We start from the raw sequence: 20566 nt of genomic DNA, 5'->3' as shown, positions 1-20566 counted from the left end.
TTTTAATATTTGCTTTGCTATGTAGATTCAAATATGAGCAATTGCATTATTGCAGTTTTTATAAAATGCTATAATTTCTTAGCATAATTTTGGAACCGATCCATATAGGTCTGGCTTATCATGTTTTTTTGGCCAAAACTATAAAAATATTTTGTATTTTTTTTTTGTGTTTTGTATTCTTAATTAAAGACCCTATAATAATTGGAACCAAAAAATAATATTTAAGAAATAAAGTTTCTAAAGAAAATAATATATGTATAATAATAAATGCAATATTATGGTCCAATTTCTGGTTTATATATTATTCTCAACACTTTAACCGTTAGGTTAATACCCACATACCCGGGTATGTTTTTAATTTTGGAAGTGATATATCTCGAGATCTATATATCGTATAGGCTTGAAATTTGGACTTGCTTTCAGATTAATGTTTTCTATACATTATCCAAAAATTAGTTAGATATATAATATTAAACCGAATTATGACCGATTTTCTATCCTCGTGTATCAAGTTTCATTATAAATTTTATGTTTTATTATTAGAATTATGTATATATATATATTCTTGTATCTTATGAAAAAATTTAAGCAAACAACAAATTTAGTTCCAAATACAGAGTCATGTGTCTTTATTCATAAATTTCAATGTGATATATTTGTGGACCCTGTAAAATTAATAAATATGATGCGATTTTGATGGAATAATTTTTTTTATTGTATATGACTTAGTAAAGTAAAATTATGCTGATTATAATAATTTTATTGTTATATAAACAAAAATATTTAAGTTTAAATTTAAAAATTTAAAATTTTTACCATGACTTTTTGGAAAAGCTTCACTACTTACTACAGCAAAACCAAATTTAATGCTAATCGATTCTATACACCTTAATAAATAATATATAAAAAGTTTTGTTCAATTATCTTTTCCCGCCACTGAGTAATAACTTCTTGAAGTCAAAATTTGACAAAGTCAAAATCTGCATAATGTACATTATACGTTATGAAGACGATTTTCTTTAGGATTTTTGCATATGATATTTTTGTTAATAGGAAAGCAATAAGAAAACTTTAATGGTTTATGATCAAAAACTATTTAATTTATATATACAGACTTTTTAAAAAAAAAAATTCAGATCACATTTTTTTTTAAATTTAAATTTTTAACTAAACGGGCAGTTTATGTTAAAGATGGTAAATATTTCTTAAAGATGTTAAAGATGGTAAATATTTCTTATTGGTATTCTATTTTTTCCTCAACACTTTAACTATTTCTGTTTTATTCTTAATTAAACAAATTTTGATAATATTTTTTAATAACGTGAATTTTTAACTAAACGGGCAAAATAAATTAAAATCAATTGGTGGCAATTATTTCCCAACATATTGGTCTAATTTATATTTTTTATATTTTTCTCAAACAAACAAATTCAAATCATAATATTTTTTAAAAATCTCAATTTTTAACTAAACGCGCAAAATTTATTAAAATTATTTGATGGTTAATATTTTCTAACGTATTAATGTAATTTATGTTTTTTATATTTTTCTTAACACTCTTAACCGCCTTGTTTTATTCTTAATTTTAATCCGTATAAAAATTCGAACCAAAAATATATTTAAAAAAAATATTTTTAAGCGAAAACTGTGTTTAAATAATGCGTATTTTTTTTATTAAACGGGCATGTTATGGCAAAATAAAATAATTGCAAATATTTCCAACACATTGGTTTAATTTTAATTTCTAATATTTTATTTAACACTTTTAAACATTTTGTTTTAATTCTTATTGAAATCTATATACAAACTCGAGTCAAATAATTTTTAAATGAATAAAATATATTTCTTATATTTTGTACATCAGCTCTACTTTTTTGTACTTAACCTTTCACAAGTAAAATCTATATTAGCATCATTTATTTAAATAAGTAATATGTTTTCAACTGAAGGAAAGAAAAACCATTTTCTTCTGTTGGAAAAGAATAATACCATCATTTTAGAAACATATTTTTTTTAAATCTATTTGTAGTAGATTTTCCCAGAAATAAAAGTCCATTTCAAAACCTTTCAACACCAAAAATGTAATTGCGCGATTTGAGTTTTGGCCATAAATTGCGTATCTTTAGACCTATGTGCGATCGTAGTAGCAAACAATAAAATATTTTTACTTTTTTCTTTTTTTTACTAAGTAATACAAATTACCTTAAACGCAAATATGCGTTTAATTAAAATGTTTTTTAGTGGTCCAAAATATGTTATTGGTGTAATAAATATTTTTAATAGTCAGACGTTTAGTGTATCTTTCAAATTAGATTCTCGCGGATTCCCGCATAATCTTTCATTGTATATTAACTGTTTAGAAGGAAAAAGGGATTTGCTGCTACTGCATGCAAATACGTTTTCTAGATATCCATAACTCAAGGAGAGCTTTGTAAAATGTGCGGAATGTCGCACATTGTTATTTTAATACATGTTCATAAAAAGACTTCGCTCCAAAAATTATCAAAATAGGTTCAAGGTACCTCTAAATGTATAATTCCGTCAAAATTTCATAACTAAACAAAACTAAAATATCAAGTTTTTATGGAAAGTGTCACGTTTTTATCATAGAATACTCAATTCCACAATGTCATGCTACTAGCTGCTTCTAAAAAGATGAAGACTTTTTTCTGAATACGAACCTCTCAAGAAGAGCGTCAAAAATACAAATATTTTATTTAGTGGCTTGGCAGCATTCAACGAAATGCTGCAAATGCAAAACAAAAACACAACTTCAAAAACAATGGCATAATTTACACAAAAACATACAACCTAAATAATTTTCTAGAATGCTTAACAATGAAAGTAAATAAGATCCGTCTTATTTCTAATCTTCAACAATTCTGTCAGACATGCTTTCGAGAAGTTTCCTATTGAAAATCAGCAAAATCGGTCCATATATAACTGAGATATGGGTAAAAATCTGAAAATTTCCTCAACAAATTATTAATAAAAGCAAAAAAACAACAAGGAGATAAAGCAGTAATATGTTGGTAATACAGCTCATATTTGTTTGAGAGCGGTAATACAGTTTGACGGTGGTAGTACAGTACAACGGTTAATATTTCTTTCTGCTATAGTTTATATTTGTTTGTGTGTATGTTATGTGTGACATGTGTGCAGAGATACAAAATTAAAACTGTTTTTTAAAACATACTTGGTGAAGGGTATATAAGATTCGGCTCAGCCGAATATAGAGATCTGACTTGTTTTTGTACATTTTAATTTAAAATTTTCTTTCCTGTGAAGAAATTATCATTCTTATCTCCATTGATTATATTTTATATATAAATATTCCCAATTTATGTCAGTGCAATTTAAACTTCAAAATTGAAAGTATCCAAATATTTTTTCAGTGCAATTTCATTGAACAAATACCAATAGTGTGTGTGTAGTGGTGATTTTTTTATCTGCCTCTCTATACGCCAGTATATGCTATAGTTACATCATGATTACAACTACAATTTTTAAAATATGTGTACATCTATTTGGAGTTACCCAATTACCCAATTCAGAGCAAACGTTTCCAATTAAGAAATTTAACATAAATGAAGCATTAGGCATTGATTCGATGTGGTAAATATGAACGTTATGATACGGGTTCCTTACAACTGACCCATATTCCAATATCAGTCTTACAAGTGAAGTAAATAATCGCTTAGTTATGAGCGGATCATTGAATTTTTTTGACCAACGTTTAATAAAAGCCAAAACACCACAAGCTTTATTGACGGCCATTATTATGTGTTGAACAAAAATTAATTTTGTGTCCAGCAAAATTCCCAAATCAATTATGTCGTTTACTGACATTATTCAAAATTATTAGTGTCCGACCGAACGTTCGGGTACGGGTTCGGAGTTCGGTAAATAGTGATGTTTCGGCCAATGTTCGGTGTTCGGCGAAATTTTGACCGAACGCCGAACTTTTTATAAAATCTTTATTTACCTAGTTTCGACTATAAATTTTTGATCTCATTTGTAACATTGAAATTTTCTAGGTTCTTATTCTCAAACGATCTAGACATGTCTGTCAGTCCGTCTCTTAAAAGAACGATAGGATCTAAACTATTGTTGCAGTTTGATTTGTATTCAAAATGGAAAAAATTGGTTTACACTTGGACATGGCCAAAGTTTCGCTTTAGAAAATGACTAACGTTCATAACAGGCTTAAAAATACTAGTATTTTTATGAAATTATACATACATTTTTTATGACGCAAAATTTTATATAAATCAGTATAGTGAAATTTGCGAATTGTGTTAAGTATATACAAATATACATATTATATACATATATTTTTTATATTTTAGAAACTGTAATTTTACTAATTCGATAAAATTCCCTTTAAAACGAAATTTTGATCACCTTGAATCATAATATGATCATGTATATCAATATTATGATTAACACAAAAATATCATGAGACATATTTTGACTTTAATTAATCATAATATGATATTTTAAAATTGTTACAACGACGATAATATGTTAAGACTTCAATCATAATTATACCCTTCACCTTCGTGAGAAGGATATATAAAAGTTAGTCATTCCGTTTGTAGTTTCTATAATATAATTTTCCGACCCTATAAAGTATATATATTCTGGATCCATATAGATAGCGGAGTCGATTAAGCCATGTCCGTCTGTCTGTTGAAATCAGTTTTTAGAGGTCCCCAGATATCGGCGAGATCCGAATCTTCAAAAATTCAGTTAGACATGCTTTCGAGAAGATCGCTATTTAAAATCAGCAAAATCGGTCTATTAATAACGGAGATATGAGCAAAAAACCGAGACAACCTCTGAAAATTTCATGCTTTGTTATAAAAGCAACAACAACACTGTGAATTGAAAAAAGATGTACATGTGCGTGTGGAGATGTATTTGGTTTTATTCAGCTGTGTATTTTTTTTTTATGTTTGCATGCTGTTCTGTTCTCACGAAGGTAAGTGGGTATAACAGGAACAAGGAGATAAAGCAGTAATATGTTGGTAATACAGGTTATATTTGTTTGAGGGTGGTAATACAGTTTGACGGTTAATATTTCTTTCTGCTACAGTTTATATTTGTTTGTGTGTATGTAATGTGTGACATGTGTGCAGAGATACAAAATAAATAAAAACTGTTTTTTAAAACATACTTGGTGAAGGGTATATAAGATTCGGCACAGCCGTATATAGGAATATTACTTGTTTTAACTACAACCATTTCACAAAAATGGTTTGTTATTAGAAATTTATCAAATTTATCAAGTTCGGGTTCGGTACCGAACGGACTCTAAAAATTATTGATATTATACGAATCTGTGGTATCAAATATCCTAGAAAAATATATATGTTTGCATTTTGCCTAGTTTAGTTTACACCAGCCGTAAAAGTTGTTCAAGTCGTTCTGAAGATACATAATTATGACAAATGTTTGAAACTTAAAAATATTTTTACATCGTCAGCAAACATTAATGTTTTAGAATATTTTATAGCATCGGGCAAATTGTTTATAAAAAGTAAGAACAAAATTGGACCAAGATGGCTTCCCTGTGGAACACCTGATTTGACCAATATTGTTTTGGATGTGGTAGTATTAAATTTTATTGAGTGCTTTCTATTTATTAAATATGATCTGAACCACCTTAAATATGTCGTATCAAAACCAAGAATATCCATTTTTAACAAGAGTTGATGGTTGACTTTGTCGAAAGCCTTACAGAAATCGGTATAAATGACATCGGTATTTACGAAACCTTCATTTACTAAAGTTATTAGTTGAAAAATATTTGTCATAGCAGAAAATCCTTTGCGAAAACCGTATTGGAGGGGTGTGAGTAAGGGAGATACTTGGTGAACAAGGTATTCTGTCATACACTTTTCAAAGAGTTTAGGAATTGCGTTAAGTTTACCTATGCCTCTGTAGTTTATATTATTTGATTTTGTATTTCGCTTTGAGAAGATTTTGTATTTCGCTTTGAGTATAGTCAACGTTTGTACCTGATTTATTGTATGTTCTATAAAGTTTATTTTTTAAGGAAGATAGTTGTTTTGAACTTCAGTATTTGAATTTGGTATACGTTTTGGAAAACAATCATTCATGTATTGATCCGTGATTTCATAAAATGTTTCAATCATTTTATCAATTGAATTAGGCATACCATTTGGAATTGTCAATAATTGAAGCCAATTTGTATTATTTAAATAGTTGTTCAATTCGCGATACTTCATTTTTATAACAATAAGAATTTTGAATGTTGCAGTTCATTTCAATTATGGGGTGGTAACGATTTTCAGGAATTGTTTGGTGCATTAACAAATACCAAATTTAAAAGTTTACCAAAAATATTGTAAATTCTGTTAATTTGATATAGGCATAATTTCGAAATGTTGTTGTATACATCGTCACTGTTATCGTCCAATCTTATGGGTACATAATTATTGAATTCAAAGGAGAATTGCCAAACTATTTATATATAGCTGCAACTAAAACAGTATCTCTTTAGAGATACCAATTTAGTTGCAGCTATGTGTTGTTGATAAATTAACAAACCTGATTGAGGAGAAATGTATGAACAAGCAATAACAACTTTAATTGAGTTCACTTTTATAACCACTGCTATAAACTCAATATTATAGGGTAAATCAAGTTTTATTTCATCGGCCGAAAATTTGTTAGAAATAGCTATTAAAACAGCACCACCGGTTGTTAACGTTATGGGTATACACACAATTGGGACGAACGACGAATTTCGTATAGCACGACGAACTAGTCGACAACAATTCGTTGCGTAAATTCGTCGAATGGAACACAATCAAATTATTCGTACTGCGAATTCGTTTCAAAATTTGTTCGAAATTGGAAAAAGTAAGAAAAAGGAACAACAATTATATTTTTGTGAATCTCCACGATTTTCAGATAATTTTAACAACTTTAAAATTTATTCGAACATTATTTCGAAATTAGAAAATGTAAGAAATTGGCCTCAAAAAGAACTAAAATTATATTTTTGCATTGTAGTGTCATCAAGTGTACTCCAAACTGCCAAATTTCAGACAATTCGGGCCAACAGAACTTCTTTTAATGACTTTAAAAATTTTTTCAACTTAAGTTCGAATTTTCGAAAATTTTATTTTTAGTTTTTATGAGCCAGAGATTATTTTAAGAGCATAAAAAATTTTTTGAACATAACTTTTCGAATATTCGAACATAATATTGTATTGTCATTAGCTGTACTCACAACCGCCAAATTTCAGAAAATTCGGGCTACCGGAATCGTTCGTCTGCGTAAGAAATAGAAAAAAACTAATGCACAGTTCTTTACGTATGACGAATTTCGTCTTATGCACTGATTGTGCGCATTTTCATATACTTTAGTGTGTTCTATATCTGAGGACGAAAATTCGTTCCGGCGAAAAACATGAAAATTGTTGCATATTACTTCTGTGTTTAAAAGGTATTCACCCCTATTCTTCATTTCGATTACTTTTACGCATTCACTTACGCAATGATCGAAAAAAGGTATTCCAACAAAAAACTGAATCGTAAGAAAATGAAGAAGCAATTCCATTTCGTTTCAATGCTTTACGATTGTGTGTATTCTACATTTCGTTTTTGTAAGTTGTTGCTTATATGGCGGAGAGTCGAATCGAAATGCAGAATACCAAAGTTGCCAAACGTAAAAAATTTCGATTCAAATTTAAATGCAGAATAGGGGCCATTATTAAGCCAGGTCTAATAAAACAGAACACATGGTGATTGAATCCAAAGCTATCTTGCTATAGTTTAGATGATTTCGTTTTCAATCCACGCACATTTTGGTATATTATATGAAATAGGTTATCGGTGATATTATTTAGTTTTTTTTGATTAATTGTCTGGCGAAGTGGAAGATGTGCGATATTATTTGGTCGTTGGTTAACTTTATATTCATATTCACGAACAAGAACGTGATTTGGCAAGAATGATGGTTGAATTATGCAGTATAACATATCATACGAGACTGTTATTTTGAATGATGTTAAACTCCTTGATTGCGAATAATTAAATTTATGTACATTGATATAAACGTCTTCGCTGAGCTTTGATTTTATGTAGTAGTTTATGTCTTCGGCAGAAGTATCAAACGCGAAACGGGATAAGAAAATTTGTTTTTTATGGGGAATAACTCGTAATTATTTCATGGATTTCATCATATAACGATATTTACATTTTATTCCATTAAATATATTTTTAATTGTTAATTTGGAGTTGAAAAAAGTAGCTTCAGAGCTTATTCGGAGAAAAATTAAGATGCTTAATACGTTTGATACCAAAAAACTTTAAATTGTCATATTTCATGGTGGGAAAAATTATTAAAAATGTTATGAATTTGTAAATAGAAAAGAAATATCAAAAAAACCTTATTAAGCAATTTGTTCTTGTATTTTAAAAACAAAATTTAATTTTACAAGTGGTAAAGTTATTGCGAAATTTATGGAGAAAAATGGTTTGAAAATCGGATGTTACCATTTGTATGATTTCACACTACAAGCCCTTTATTTTGTCCAAACCTATCCATTTGACTTTATTCCAGATAATTAAACCAAAAAAATTTAAATTTATATAATAAAATTTTAAAGAATGCAACGAATTCATTTATTTGTAATACACAGAAAAAATTAATTCATATCTAGAATGAATTTGGTAATAAATATTATGAATCGAACATGACTCTTTTTCCCAAACCATTTTCATTCAAAATATTAAAAGTTCATAAAATGTATTAATATGTTCATGACGAAATTTTTTTTAATTTTTTTGCTTTTTTCTATGATATTTATGAAAAAATTGCAAAAAAAGTCCATTATCTACTAATATGTATCCATATTTAGTAGTTAGTAATCCTATATTAGCGATTTTTTTATAAAACAACAGAACATCGGCAAACATGCTGAAACTTTTTTCTGTGTATTTTCAAAATAATAATACATATTGTCCCTGTTTTGAATATTAGTACTATGTGGAATTTTTCGATTTTTTTATTATTAAATTTTTACTTCTACTGGTTGTACTTATGTGCACAAAAGCATCTATCGATATCGTTATTGGTTCAAGAGTTAGCAATAAATTCTATGTTTTTCAAACACCATAATATTATTTTATTTATACTAGTTAATCTGACACTGATCAAATTGTTGGGGCGAACAAATGTTGTCCGTCCTTCCGTAAATATTTTTATAAGAACTTCTTAGTTAAAGCACTTATGGTACTTAAGTAAATTAAGTCCATAAATTTCAAATTGAAAGTGAAATTGCAACTTCTAGACCAATTTAAAATTTTGAATAAACAAATGCTGTGATAATAAGTCGGAATTAGAATAAATCGAATTGATATTCTTAAGTAACAGCTAAGAAAAATTAAAACAAAATAATTCAAAATCAAATGATGACTCGAAAAAAAATCATTACCAAAATATTGGAAATTGTAAAAAATTTAATTTAAAAATTAAAAAAAAATAAAATGAAAAGATTTGATACTCATAACCTTTAATTTTAGCCAGCCCTTTGCGAATGTAAATTATTGCCTTTACACAGGTAAATAGCTTTGAAGTAATGGATGCAATGCTTACATTCGCTACACGACACTAAGGAGTGAGATCGAAAAATTCTTAACATACATATATGTTTATAAAAAAGAAACCACTAAACTTACAGCTTTATTTTTTTTATTTGATTCAAATTATTATTACAATTTACAAAAAAAAATATTTTTATAGTTTTAATCACTAGTGATGAAATTTTGAACCCTTTTCGGAAACCCTTCCATTAACGTTTTTATAGTGCTTTCTGTCACTTTGCTCAAACATGTAGTCCATCTCCGTTTAAAATCTACCACACTTTTGGACACCTTTTTTGTACTCTTCAATTCTCTTTTAACAAGAGCCCAATATCTCTCCACTGGCCTTAGCTCCGGGCAGTTTGGAGGATTTGCCTCTCTTGGTACAAATACCAAATTATTGTTCTTGTATCACTCAAGGGCTTGTTTACCATAGTGACAGGATGCCAAGTCAGGCCAAAAATAAGTGGACACATTATGAAGCCTTATGAATGGAAGCAGCCTTTTTTGTAAACATTCCTTGATGTAAATTTCGGTATTTATAGAGCCCGTTGTAACAAATGATTGGCTTCTTTTGCCGCAACTGCATATTGCTTGCCATACCAAGAACTTTCTGGGAAATTTTGTCTGCTTTTGGGTCCTAAACTTTTCTTCAACATTCCCTCGAGCATCAGCAACATAAAACTTTTGACCTGGAAGTTGCGAAAAATCTGCCAGAACATACGTTTCGTCATGCATTATGCAGCAAGAATATTTTTTTATAAAACTTGACTTCAATTTCCGTGCTCTGTTTTTGGCCTCTAAATTTTTAGCAGCGTTCCTGTCAGGAACTTTTTGAGCCTTGTATGTTTTTAAACCTGCATTAGCTTTAACTTTTCGTACCAAATAGTCCGAGCACTGAGCTAACCGAGCTGCTTTCCTACCGGATGTGTTGGGAGCTCTTTTGAAAATGCGTTCTATGTTTTGGCTTTAGAAACATCATGTGGGCCATTCCTTCTACCTGAACCAGGTTTTCTATCAACTGACAAGTTCTCCCGGTACTGTTTAATAACATTTGAAACAGTTTGACGGCAGACCTTTGTATGCTTGGCCAACTTTTTGTAAGACCAAGTTGGGTTTAGTTGAAAATATTTAATTTTAATCAGATTAACAAAAAAATTAATATAATTGACATTACACACAATAACTGACATGTTTTTCAAAGGTAACTTGATCAAAAAAAAAAATCAAATAATACTTTGGTTGAAAAATGTAATGAAAAACGTGTGTTAAGAATTTTTCGATCTCACTCCTTATAATTTGTCAAATATTAAAGTAAAGTATAAAGTATTTTAACTCAAAATTCAAAAGAAATCTTTAAATCTGTGCATGAAATGGGAAATTTTTTTCAAATAAAAACTATTTTCCAAAATGTCCTATAGTTTAGTATAGTTTTTTTAATTGCGCCAAAATCGCTTAAAAAATAATTTTTTTTAAAGGTTTAATGTTATTACAAACTTTGTTAAAATTCACATAGTACTAATATTCAAAACAGGAACGATATGTATATTAGAGATATAACTATTGACATCTGTTGCATATATACAAGTTGGCATAGCATAGTCGAATAGACCATTAAAAACTACGTCATTATTTTTTCAAGGTTGTTAAAAAGTTCACGCACCGAATGTCTATCTATGATTTTAAAATAAGATTTTTGAAGGCTCCATAAATCTCGGGAATCCAAATCTTAACTAACTGAATTAGATATGCCTTTATGAATTTAGCTGTTTAGTACCAGTAAAATAGGTCTATTCGAATTGGAGATATGCTCAAAACAAATATTATCAACAAATTATATTTTATGAAATTTTTTATTAAGGGATGTGAAATAGTATATTTGCGTAAAAATCAAAAATTCGGAGATATAGGATGTGATAACTCGCGATATGTCAAAAGTATATGATAACCCTTGCATTTTTTTTGGTGTATCACTGTGAAATTATTTAACCAAAACCAAAATTAACATTTTCTCAGTATTTTTTTATGTCCAGCTTTTTAAAACCCAATGTCCAGCTTTTTGCAAATCGGAATCTATCGGCCGAATAAGTTTTTTTTTAGTTTTATGTCGCATTTTTTCCCAACAAATTAATGTTTATTTGACGCAAATTGACTATTTCTCCAAGAAAAAATTTTATAGTTTGGAACTTTTATGAATAAGATTATATCATTTTTTAAACGATTCTTTCAATTGCACTATTATTTATTTAAAAGTAAACTTATCTCATAAATCAAACAAGCAATTTATACATTGATTGAATAACAATTAATTACAATTATTTCAGATTCGGTACGAATGTGGACTTGTCAGATGATAGAAAATGGCGTCCTCAATTGGCAGAACTTCAAAAGCTTCCGGCTTTCGCACGAGTAATATCAGCTGCAAATATGCTGTCTCATGTTGGTCATGTAATATTAGGCATGAATACAGTTCAGCTTTACATGAAAGTCCCAGGAAGTAGAACACCCGGACACCAAGAAAATAATAATTTTTGTTCAATAAACATTAATATTGGTCCGGGAGATTGTGAGTGGTTTGCTGTACCAGATGCGTATTGGGGAGGAATTCACAATTTATGTGAGAAAAATAATATAAGTTATTTACATGGTTCTTGGTGGCCCGTACTAGATGACTTATATAAGGAAAATATCCCAGTGTACCGATTTATTCAACGTCCTGGTGATCTAGTGTGGGTAAATGCAGGGTAAATATCATAATTTATACGTATAACTTCAGGGACATATTTTATATTATCCGAGAAATAATATTTGTTTAAAATGTATAAAATTAATGAATTAAGAAACATTTTGTAAAATATTACCAAAAAATAGAAGAATTCAAACCGCAGGTACAGCTTAACTATGAAAAGGTATTGACCAATTTTTTTCACCGTTTTATTCCCTTATCTAGTGACCATAAATCCCCCGGTGACGATTCAAAAAGTTTGAAAAATGATTAACAAAGATTTTAAAAAACTAAAAATGGAGTTTTTAGACTGCCGTGTAAAAAATAATTTTTTTATCATAGCTGGGACAGGTTGACGATATATTTTAAGGACAAAAAGTTATATTCGAGTAAATATGGATATATTTTATTTAATAAAACAGTTTTATAATAAATCTGATATTGGAATATTTTCTAAAATAAGTTAATTTTTATGTATGTAATATAAAGTAGTGTTTTGAGGTACTAAGTTCAAATTAAATTTTTTTGGTACATTCGTTTTTATTTTTTTTTTTTCAATGCACATAGATCTAGAAATATGCAATGTATTTATTTTATCACTCAATTACTTATTTCAGACCTTTCGCGTTTTCTTCTGATTCGCAAATTCATTGCCTTTACAAATGAGAATTTCTATATAAACAATTATTTCTTTTTATGGTTGACTTGTTTACAATCCCGTTTAATGATGCTATACATGAAGCAACTCTCACTGTATCTGCTTTTACGAATAAACCATTTTTAACATTTATGCCAAAAATGTGAGCCTATATTTGTAACCAAGAAAAATTATATTAAAATTTTTAAATAAATTTCAATATTCTTTAAAAATTACACATACCAATAAATTTTAAATAGTTCATATTAATGTCCATTTAATAAATAAAAAAAACCGAAAATTTGTTAAGTTTTTCTTATAACTGATTAAATCAGCATTGAAACCATTCACGCCAGTCGCAGAAAACAAGCAATTCAAGCATCATTTTTCGTTACTCTCATTTAGTTTGGATAGTGCTGTGTATTGCATTATTAAATTGGTTCATATTTGCATCTCAAGGTTTTTTGAAAAAACTACTACACATTAGACCGCAATAAAACAAAAGTAAAATATTTTTCATAAATTTAAAAAAATAAATTTCAAAATGTAGGTATATTCATTTCCAACAGATTTTTTATTTAAGGAAAAAATACATTAAACATATTATTTGTTAAAATTAATAATGACAATAAGGATTTTATTTTTGAAGCGTTAAATAGAAAAAAGTATGTCTGATGTAAAAATTATTATAAGAATTATTTGGTTCGAATTTGTATATAGATTTCCATAAGAAATAAAACAAAATGTTTAAAAGTGTTAAAGAAAATATAAAAAATCAAAATATGTGCAATCATTTTTTTTATAATAAAAAACGCATTATTTAAACATAGTTTTCGCCTAAAAATATTTTTTTGGTTCGAATTTTTATACAGATTTGAATTAAGAATTAAACAAAGTGGTTAAAAGTGTTGAAAAAAAATAATAAAAACCAATGTGCTGGGAGATATTTGCCATCAATTAATTTTAATATAACTTGCCCGTTTAGTTGAAACCAGATATTATTAAAATAATTTGATCTGAATTTGTTTATAGACTAATGTTTTTAATTAGTTTTAACATAACTTGCACGTTTAGTTAAAAATTTACATTTTAAAATAATATTATCTGAATTTTTTTAGAGACCTTAATAACGAATAAAACAAATTGGTTTAAAGTGTTGCGAAAAATATAAAAATCAGAAATTAGGCCATAATATTGGAATGTATTTACAATAAATTTATTTAAATATTATTTTTTGCTTCGAACTTTTAAAGGATTTTTTTTATAAAAATTAAAACAAAATGGTTAAAAGGTATTTATACAAGAAATTCTTAAAAAGACCGTTCCTCCGGACTACTTTACATGCGTAAATTCAATTTCAAATTTCTAGGTTCAATTTTATAAAATATTCAAAAAGTACATTTTAAAGAAGGAACAATAACCAAAAAGTTCCCTTTCACAGGTTCTCACATAATTTCATGTTTCTAGGCTCAATATTATAGACATTTCAAAGAGTACCTTTAGGAGAACAAAAAAGTACCAAAAATTCCGCTTCTATGTCACTTAATTTGGCCTCTACATACTTAATTACATGTTTCTAGGTTCAATATTATAGAAATTTCAAAAAGTACCAGTCGAAGAACGAAAAAGTACTAAAAAGACCTCTTTTATAATTTACAATAGCCCGGACCTACATGTTTAATTTCATGGTTCAAAATTTAATATTACAGAAAACTCAGTACTAGTTGAAGAAATAAATGTACCGAAAACTTTATTATTAATTTCATGTTTTCTCAAAAAGTACCATCTGGAAAATAAAAAAGTCCCAAAAAATATCACTTCGTGACGGTGTTTAAATAACACCCCATTAGCATATTTATTGCTTGAAAATCGTAATTTTTTATCGAAATTGGCTCATTGTTTTTGAATAAAATCAAATTTCCCATTTTAACCGCCTTTTGGTAAATAAAAATTTTTGTGTATCCATATGTTTAAGTTATTAAACCAAAAACAATGTATTATAAAAAAGTACCAAAATAGATACAATTTTCAACCTTCAAATGTCCGAATATCCAAAAAGTAATAAATTCATATTTGTATTTTTTTGTTAAGTTATGAAAGAGTCAGAAATATTTGTTTAATGTTCACGTGGGGTCCAAAAAAGTAAAAAAATCAGTTTTATCCGTTTAATCCCTAAAGGGTACGAATTTGAAAGAAGTACCACACATGTCAGCTTATTTTTTTAAACAAACTTCTATAAACTTTAAACTGTTTTTGTATCTTTTCAAGTTTAGGACATATGACGTTGACGATTTTACCAGTTTTTATCAGCAAAAACTCGGCAATGGGTTGTACTTCCATAACTACTTACTTTTCAATTACTACTTTACTTTAAATTTGTGTCTGAAAACCATTATTTAACGCGCAATAAAAAAAGCTAAGCAGTGGTGCAGTGAGTAGAATATTTAACTTTAAATAATATTCTCACTGTTTTTTTTATAATTAAAAACAAATAAAATACATAACAGCTTCTTTGTAAGCGAAATGTACTACTTTACTTCTGTTCTTTGGAACATAGAAGTACTTGCCTCCAATGACATCACCGTGTTAAAATGCTAGTATTTTAACTCATTACTTTTTAATGTAAGTTTTTCCTGGGTTACTTTTACATTATCCGATACAAAAAAGTTGATTTCGAGTAACGTACTTTCTATCACATTGATTAGAGTGAAAAAATAAAAAGGTTTCAAAATTATAAAAATTAATTTTTGTTAGTTTTACAAATTCTTAATAGAAAAGTTAGGGTGAAATTTTGCACAACATTGCTGAAGTTTGTGACAAATATAGAAACTATAATGATACCAATTAATAATGAATTAAGTAAGTAGGGTAGAAGGGGTGCAATACGCCACTTTTTTATCTTAATTCATATGCTTAGATATGTTGGCTTTAGTTTTATCCGTTTCAATCATTCCCATGTCATCTTATTATACATATTTTTTTAACTTTTCCGCGCTGACCAAAAACGTAGATACCGTTTCACCCAAGGTGTAAATGCGCCAAGAGGAAGAGGTAGATTTTTCTTTAGTAAAAAAAACCACAACTATTAAAAAGTATATTGGTGATTTATACTTTAATACATTAAAAAAGTATAATAAATCAGATAATTATTGTTTAATTGACATAACTTAACAAAAAACAATTCTGGACTGATTTGTTTTATTTTTTAACAACATTTTGTTCTACATTACAGATGTTCCTTGTGTTTGGCGTATATTCCCCAATAGAATATCGAGGGTTTAATTTTATTCGTGATTCAAATAATGATAACGGAAAAAAACTATTATCTTTTATTGACATTCTATAACCAACCAATATCAACGTCTGCATACTATCATATGTAAAATTTATCTTTTAAATAAGGTTGTTAGATAATTGAAAAATAAATGTTAAAATGTAATAAAATCGATTACTCGGTTTTCTAGTTAATCGGGTTTGGCAGATTGGATTTTCTTACATACAAATATGAAAACAAAATTCTTTGAGTTATATGCGTCCTACTCTAGTGAACTAGAATAAAACCAAGAAATGATTAAGCCAACATTGTTAAAATAAGATAGTATACATATGTCTACAAAATATATTTGTGCAGAAAACAAAAGTTTGACAAGGCTAACTTCGGACATATTTTAACGTAAACAGAGCAAATGACAACATTATTGTAATGAATAAGGGATTGCAGTATTCAAAAATCGATACCGAAAACCGATTTACGGTTTTTTGAATATTCAAAAAACCTGTTTCGAATATTTCATATTTTCGAAGTATTCTTCAGGACTGTATAGAATAACTAGTTTTTTTTTAAATTACCATTTTTTATATAATTGTATGTAAAAAGCCGGCAAACTTACGCAAATATGTAAAGATTTTCAATAAATCGAATGAAAAACAAAATAGGCTCCAATATTTTGTTAAAAACCAAGACACTAAATAGTTGAAGTTAATATCCGATGTTAAACACAAATGGAATTCATTATCAAAAATGATTGAAAATTTTTTAAGAATATGAAAATGTCTAAATCATGATTTGCTAGACTTTTCTTTAATACCTTTCTCATCTATAGAAATCGAAGCTATTGAAAATATATGGAAAACTTTGAAATCAATGGAAATAGCTATAAAAGAGTTATCTAAGGATTTTGTAACACTTATAGAGGACAAAACAATTCATAAATTCATATACAAAAACTTAATCAAAATTAACACACAATATGCACAAGAATTGTGTAACAGGTTTATGATAAGTCTAAATGAACGCAGAATATAAGTAGTAAACATCCTTATAGTTTAATTAAGTTTAGGAAAGCAGCCAACTAGTGACCACATTTTGAAATTTATGATGTTGATTTAATTTTTGAAATTGATAATTCTACAAATCTTATTTCCGATTTAAACAACACAATAAGTAGTATACAAAATTCAAGAAAGACCAGAAAACAGCATTCATTATTATATGAAGATTTTATATACCTGGATAAGTTAAAGCCCTTGTTAATATAAAGCCCTTGTTAAAATGTTATAAAAAAGTAATATTTCTATATTCGGCTGTGCGGAATCTTATATACCCTTCACCAAGTATGTTTTAAAAAACAGTTTTTGTTTATTTTATATCTCTGCACACATGTCACACATAACATACACACAAACAAATATAAACTATAGCAGAAAGAAATATTAAGCGTTATTCTGTAATACCACCGTTAAACTGTATTACCACCCTCAAACAAATATTACTGCTTTATCTCCTTGTTCTTGTTATACCCTTTACCTTCGTGAAAACAGAACATTTTTTATGAAATTTTCAGAGGTACTCTGGGATTTTTGCTCATATCTCCGTTATATCTGTTATTAAAAAGAAAATCTAAATGTATATAATAGGAGTTAAAAAGTATATATTATATTTTTTTATATAAATTTCTTCAACATTCAAAATAATGGTTATAAAAATTAGAGAACAAGTTACATTTATAAATTATAAAAATATCCCTAAAAATTTATATCCCTAAAAAATTTATATTCAAAATTCCGAAGTAGATTTTTAAACTGTTCCATCGTACAGCGTGAAGAAATGTTTTCCATCCGCGATTTATGGCACGACCAAATTCTTCAATTAGAACCTCTTTAAGTTGAGCGTAACTTATGACATCTGTTTTATTCAGAAGAAGGCTTGCAGTACCTGTCATTGAGTTGCACAACGACGTGTACTTAAACAATTCTTCAGCTGCCACCATATTCATTACACGTTCAAAGTTAAGTATAAAGTCGTATACACTGTTTGCCCATTTTCCCCATCAAACTTTATAATAGCGTGCTCAATATCATTAAAACTTATTATGTCGATGACACTTGTTCGGGCTCACGTTGCGCCAGGTTACAATTTTCTAATTCACTAATGGCTTGTAACTTCAGTAGTTCGTATTTCTTCCTTAGAGTTTCTAACTGATGATCCAGATCAGCTTCCTCATTGCTGATATTTTGAGTGGAGACAGCGGTATTTTTAGATGTACACTGAACTTCTGCGCTAGTAGCATCACGTTCTCCAAAGACATCAGATTTGGCTCCATCGGCTTCAGTTTTGCATTAAACTTTTTAGGAAGAACCACTGACTTCAGTTTTAGTATTTTCAGCAGAATACTCGAGGCTAAATGCAGCAGAAGCTTCCCTACCATTTTTACCAGCCTTTGCACTGACTGCGATTTCATACAACTCACGAACTCGGGCAGACGAAGCATTTGTCGGAATTTCCACACCAGAATTTTTTAATTCATCTAATAGCTGTTGTTTAGATATTTATTTTTATTTAGATAATTATTTTTAACTGACAAAGAATCAATCAGCTATCATTAGCAATGCAAATAAATTAACAGTATGTAAGGTGACTAAATTTGAAAGTGATTTTAGTTGTTTGAACAAAGATTGCAAATTAAAAAAATAATTTTTATGCGAAACTGATTGTGATGCTGCTGACCTATGTAACTTAGAGAATTTGTTGAGTAGTATTTGTTGTATTAATACGATTTCATCAAATATTGACGTTAACCCGAATCTCAATCAGATGTATTTCGAAGAGTTGCGTGATGCTATACAAAGAAATTATTGTTGTTTGGTGTTATACAAAGAGGAGAAGTTGTTGATGAACTCACAGAATTTCTTGAGGAAAAGGTTGACGTAAAAAGAGAATGCAATTTGAATGAGATTCGGTCCTCCGCTTTAGATGCTATACAAAATCACAATAATACTCTTAGCTACATTTTCAACAGCATATCAAAACGGCAAAAAAGTATTGTATGGGTGATTATGTTGTAATACGTAACATAGATATTTCTAGCGGAACGAATAAAAAGTTAATCCCAAAATACCGCGGTCCGTACGAAATTCATAAAGTTTTACCACATGACCGTTATGTGATTAGAGATATTGAAAATTGTCAATTGACTCAACTACCATATGATGGTGTTATAGAAGCTTCAAAAATAAAGTCATGGCTAACTAATGAAAGTACAGCTGACTAGTTCTTAGTTTATATTTCTTTAAGCAATCGGCAATACATTTAATACTAGTACATACCCAATAAGCAAAAACCTTTGAAATGATGTAAATATGTATTTAAAAACCTATTCAAATTTCATACATAGCCTTTGAGAACAAATTTGAAAAATTTTGTTTTCAAATGGAAAATTATGGCCTTCTCAAACAAAAAGGCAGTTAGAAATCAAACGTATTTTTCAAATGTATTTCAAATTTAAAAAAAGGCTAGAGGTAAGCTTGAAACTAAAAAAATTTTCAAACGTATTTCAAGTATTCTTTATTATTATTTTCATACATATTTCAAACCCTAATTATAATGCTAACTATTGCAAAATTCATATATTTTTTTACATCACCTAAAAATAAAACATTCATACATTTATTTTAGCATATTTTTCTTTTATATCTCCGATTATTTCTCCTATATTTAACGTTTTTTCGCTCCCTTGCTGTAGAAAAAATGTTCTGTTTTTATTTTTCTAAAATAATTTATTTTTTGAAAGAAACTTTTCTAAGTTCAATTCAAACAAAACTTTGAAAATTTTATAAGTATCACACATTATATTTTTTTAAACGTTTTTGGAAATTATCATGTTTATTTCAAAGGCTAAACTTTAAAATTTGAAAACAAATTGGAAAATACATTTGTTCAATTCACAATCGATGTTGTAGCGTTGTATGCATTGTATGTCAGCAGCTGCTACAATAGTCATAACAATGTTGTTGGTATTTTCTATGCAAAAGCTCTATACAACTCATTCGACAATTTTTCATATGTTTTTCGAATGTTGTAAGAAATTTTAGTGTTGCCAATTGTTTATTTCAACATATAAACAAAAATTCAAACGATTTTAGCATAAAAAACGATAAAGTGGTAACACTGAAATCAAAAACAAACAACTGTTTACAAAAACAAAAAAACTAAAATTTTATTAAAAACAGTTTATTTATTAGTTTAAAATGTGGAATAAAGAAAATAAAAGAATTAAAAATTCAAAAAAATTTGGTTTATTTCG

General features: G+C 28.1%; 1 protein-coding gene across 2 annotated transcripts in view; it reads left to right on the top strand.

Moving 5' to 3' along the window:
- The window catches only part of LOC111684696 (lysine-specific demethylase 6A), a 255112-nt gene that overhangs the window by 212147 nt on the left and 22399 nt on the right, over nucleotides 1-20566 (top strand). For both annotated transcript variants that reach the window (XM_046945140.1, XM_046945141.1), the window contains one exon: nucleotides 11946-12365. In XM_046945140.1, the coding sequence (XP_046801096.1) occupies nucleotides 11946-12365 (420 nt within the window). The remainder of the gene's footprint in view (nucleotides 1-11945; nucleotides 12366-20566) is intronic.

Source organism: Lucilia cuprina, chromosome 2 (assembly GCF_022045245.1).
Source record: "Lucilia cuprina isolate Lc7/37 chromosome 2, ASM2204524v1, whole genome shotgun sequence".
NCBI lineage: Eukaryota > Metazoa > Arthropoda > Insecta > Diptera > Calliphoridae > Lucilia > Lucilia cuprina.
Note: the sequence above shows the minus strand (reverse complement) of the source record. Positions and strands in the feature narration are given on the sequence as shown.